At 49.8% G+C, this 3,779-nt stretch overlaps 1 protein-coding gene across 1 annotated transcript in view; it reads left to right on the forward strand.

Annotated features, from left to right (window-relative positions):
• Clec2l (C-type lectin domain family 2 member L) overlaps nucleotides 1–816 on the forward strand; it is a 17,390-nt gene extending 16,574 nt beyond the window's left edge. The window contains exon 5 of the mRNA XM_021165866.1: nucleotides 87–816. Coding sequence (XP_021021525.1) covers nucleotides 87–198 — 112 coding nt within the window. The 3' untranslated portion in view covers nucleotides 199–816. The remainder of the gene's footprint in view (nucleotides 1–86) is intronic.
• The last annotated feature ends 2,963 nt before the right edge of the window (nucleotides 817–3,779 follow it).

Raw genomic sequence — 3,779 nt, forward strand, 5'->3', positions numbered from 1 at the left:
CTGCATGGGAGCACCTGTGATGGGCTGCATGGGAGCACCTGTGATGGGCTGCATTCAAGCACTTGCTCTTTTCTCTTCTACTACAGATTCACTATCTCGGGTATGGGGGAGTGTGTCTTTGTGGAGCCCACCAGGCTGGTGTCAACGGAGTGCCTGACAACCCGTCCCTGGGTGTGCAGCAAGATGGCCTATACGTGATGTGGCTCAGGCTGAAGGTGGCCCCTGTGCCCAGGCCCAAGGGCAGTGTCCGTTCCACAACTTGCTTCCAACAGGAGCCACCACCCTCTCTGAATGGAAGTAGTGGGGAGGGTGGCCTCTGACACTGTCCCCTTTCAGGCTCCAGAGCTCCGAAAGGTTCCTGGTCCCTCTTGTCCCCAGGCAGGTCCTGTGGCCTAGCAGTTATATCTCATATGCTAAGTAGTGTAGACATCTTGCCCCATACACACAAGCACACACGTGTACACACATGTACACACACATACACAACACTCACGCAGGCTCTTCTTAGCGGGTCACCCTTCCTTGGCTCTGCCTGGAAACCTCCCTCACTGCAGCCCCGGTGCTTCTGGACAGATGGGGCGACATGGGTTATATGACTTCTGGCCCAGCCTCCTGCCCGACCCGGTGGCTTCTCTGAGACTGCTGGGTGAGACAGGCAGGCACAGCTTCCTCCACACCTTGGAGAGAACAGCCCAGGGCTAGAGGCTGCTCTCTCTGCCCTCCCTGCCTTCCCAGGGTCCTCAGGCAGGGCCCCTGCTGTGCTGTGGTGCTGTCCTATCAGTCACTAATGGAATAAAGACATGACTGCATCTCTGAGTCTGCTGGCATTTGTTCCAGGGTTGCAGCTTGGGGATGAGCAGAGGGGCAGAGGGGCCACCAGAAAGATGCACTCATCCCAGTGTGACAAGCCACATTGTGGTTGGAACCTAGGATGAAAAAAATAGGCAACTAAATGAAAGACATTTCCTAGTCAGGCCTCATTTAATGCTAATGGTGGCTGTGTGCAGGGTGGACTCCATTCAGTACCTTTCTTAATATTTGACTCAACATGGCAAATGCTTATTCACACCTATTGTGTGGGCTAGTCTTATGTCAACTTGACACAAACTAGAGTCATCTAAGTGGATGGAACTTCAACTGAGAAAATGCTTTCATAAGATTGGGCTGTAGGCAGGCCTGTAGGGAGCTTTCTTAATTAGTGATTAATGGGGGAGGGCCCAGCCCATTGCTCATGGTGCCATCCCTGGGCAGATGTTCTGGGTTCTATAAGAAAGCAGGCTGAGCAAGCTATGGAGAGCAAGCCAGTAAGTAATATTCCTCTGTGGCCTCTGCATCAGTGTCCTCTGGCTGGCTTGCTTTGAGGTGGAGGCTGGTCTATATATGCCTGTTGCTGAGGAGGGGGGCCACCTCAGGGAAACACCTCTTCATGTCCACAGGCAATTTCACTTGTCTGTATCTCCATCACATGGGCTTTCCTAAGTATACACAGTACTAAGTACTAAGTACGAGTAGGTCCTGTGGAGACTGTCCTTTGTAAAGCAGAGCTCTGGGTCTCCTGCAGATGCCTTTACCCGTCAGAGACCACGCCTTCCTCCTCAACACCTCTAGTTCATAAGGCTGGCATCTTCCATGATCCTGCCTCTCTGTGGCCTCATCTTCTGGCTTATCCTCATCGTAAGCCAATGAGCCCTATGAAAATATTGTAGAGAGAGAAAAAAAAGTTTCTGGGGACTCTTTAAGTTTTTTTTTTTTTTCATCATGTTGAACCAAGGGCCGTTATCGCTCATGACTGGTTCTCACCCCCACAGTGCCTGTCTAGCGGAGTGTAAGCTTGGTCTTCACCTGCCATCTGGGTGGAGGCAGATGCGGTTCCTCGTGTCTTCTCACCAGTGCGGCTGGCTTCTGCGTGTCCTTACTCTTGGATGGAGTGACTTTGTGTGTATGGGTGTTTGGCCTGCATGTCTGTGTGAGCATCGTGTGCATGGAGTGCCTGCAGAGGCCAGACAAGGGAATCAGATTGCCTGGGACTGAAGCTACAGACACTTGTGAGCCACTGTGTAGGTGCTGAGAATCAAACCCAGGTCCTCTGGGAGGAAAGCCAGTGCTCTTAACCACCTTGCCACCTCTGCAGCAGAGACAAACCCTCCTCACCCTTGACATAGCCCCCATGGAAGGCGAAACCTAAACTCCCTTTTGGATGTAAAAACCCCATTTGTCTGTCTACTATCCATCCGGTATTTTTATTGTTGTTTTTCCCTCCAGACAGGGTTTCTCTGTGTAGCCATGGCTATCCTGGAACTCACTTTGTAGACCAGGCTGGCCTCGAACCCAGAGATGGGCATGTGCCACCAGGCCCCTGTTTAGTGTAAAAGAGGCTAGAGGCAGGATAATTACAAAAGGGATGTCCATTGACAATCCACTGGCTTACAGAAGTTCTGATATCCATCCCCCTGGGGTGTGAAATCCAGATGCTGGGGAGGCCAGGCCTCAGTGGCTCTGACTCTCTTGCCTTGGGTGGGTGGGTGGGGCTTCTTTGCTCCTTTGCGTGCTATGCTGAGGGGTCCCCTATCCTCTGCAGAGTCTTTCGGTTCTGTTGATGGCAGTGTGTAGGCTGCCTGGCTCTAGCTATCAGCCAGTCTGAGGGTTCTGGGAGCAGAAGCAAACAACAGGAGACATTCCTAAACTGTAGTGCCAGGGTGAGGTTCCCATGGCAATGTTATCTCCTCAGAGATGCAATATGCTTTTGATTATCTGCATCCCATCAAAATCCCTTCCCAGGTTTTCAGGGCTGCCTAATTTCTTTCTTTCTTTTTTTCTTCCTCGTTGACTCTGTCTGTGCTTTGCTGTTAACCTATTGGTGCAGTCTTCAAGGAACTGGAAAAGACACACAATGGCAGCCATACTGCAATCCTGACATGTCCGGGGAGCCCAGTTCATTCGTTCAGTTGAATTTTTCTGCTAAAACCTTTTAAAAAATCTTTCTCTTTCTCACCTTCTCCTCCTTCCTGTGCTAACTCTCCACAGTCTTATGTAGCCCAGGCTGGCCTTGAACTCTTGGTGATCCTCCTGCCTTAGCTTCCTGAGTCCTGGGATTGTAAGTCGCACCTGCCTTCTTTTCCTGGTAGAGTCTTTTTTACTCCCACATTCCTTCACATTTTGAATTTAATTTTCCTTTACTTATTTTCAAATAGACTTGTGCTCACTGCCCCTCCTCTCAGATCTTACTATGTAGCCCAGGCTGGCCTTGTGCTCAGCCTCTGCAGTGCTGAGATTAAAGGCATTCAACACCATGTCCAGCTGATTCTTGGTTAATTTCACCCCCTATCAAGCCTCACTGAGAAGAAAAAATAAAAATAAAAGAACAACAGAACAAAATACCCCCCCCCCCCAACACACACACAACTTTGTTGCAAGGCGACAGTGCTAGCTCCTCCTCTCCCAACTCCCACTATGTTTTTCTTGTCACTCCTCTGGGAACTTGGAGTCATTTGGCTGAATTTTAGTGTTTCATCTTGGTCCAAGTTTTATTCAAGCCTCACCTGGACAGCCTTGAAATCAATTTATTTTTCTTTTCACCTGCCAAGTCAATGCCACACATTTTATTTTATATGTTTCAAAACCATGATTGCATTTTAGTGCATGTGTGTAGAGCGCATCTGCCTTGTTGGGCTTCTGGAAGTCAGAGGACTGTGGGGCCTGGGATCAAACCCAGGTTCTCAGGCTTGGCAGCAGGTGTCCTTTAACCACTGAACCATCTCAGTGACCCTTCTTTTAGAGTT

This window comes from Mus caroli, chromosome 6 (genome assembly GCF_900094665.2).
Source record: "Mus caroli chromosome 6, CAROLI_EIJ_v1.1, whole genome shotgun sequence".
NCBI classification, from domain to species: Eukaryota; Metazoa; Chordata; class Mammalia; order Rodentia; family Muridae; genus Mus; species Mus caroli.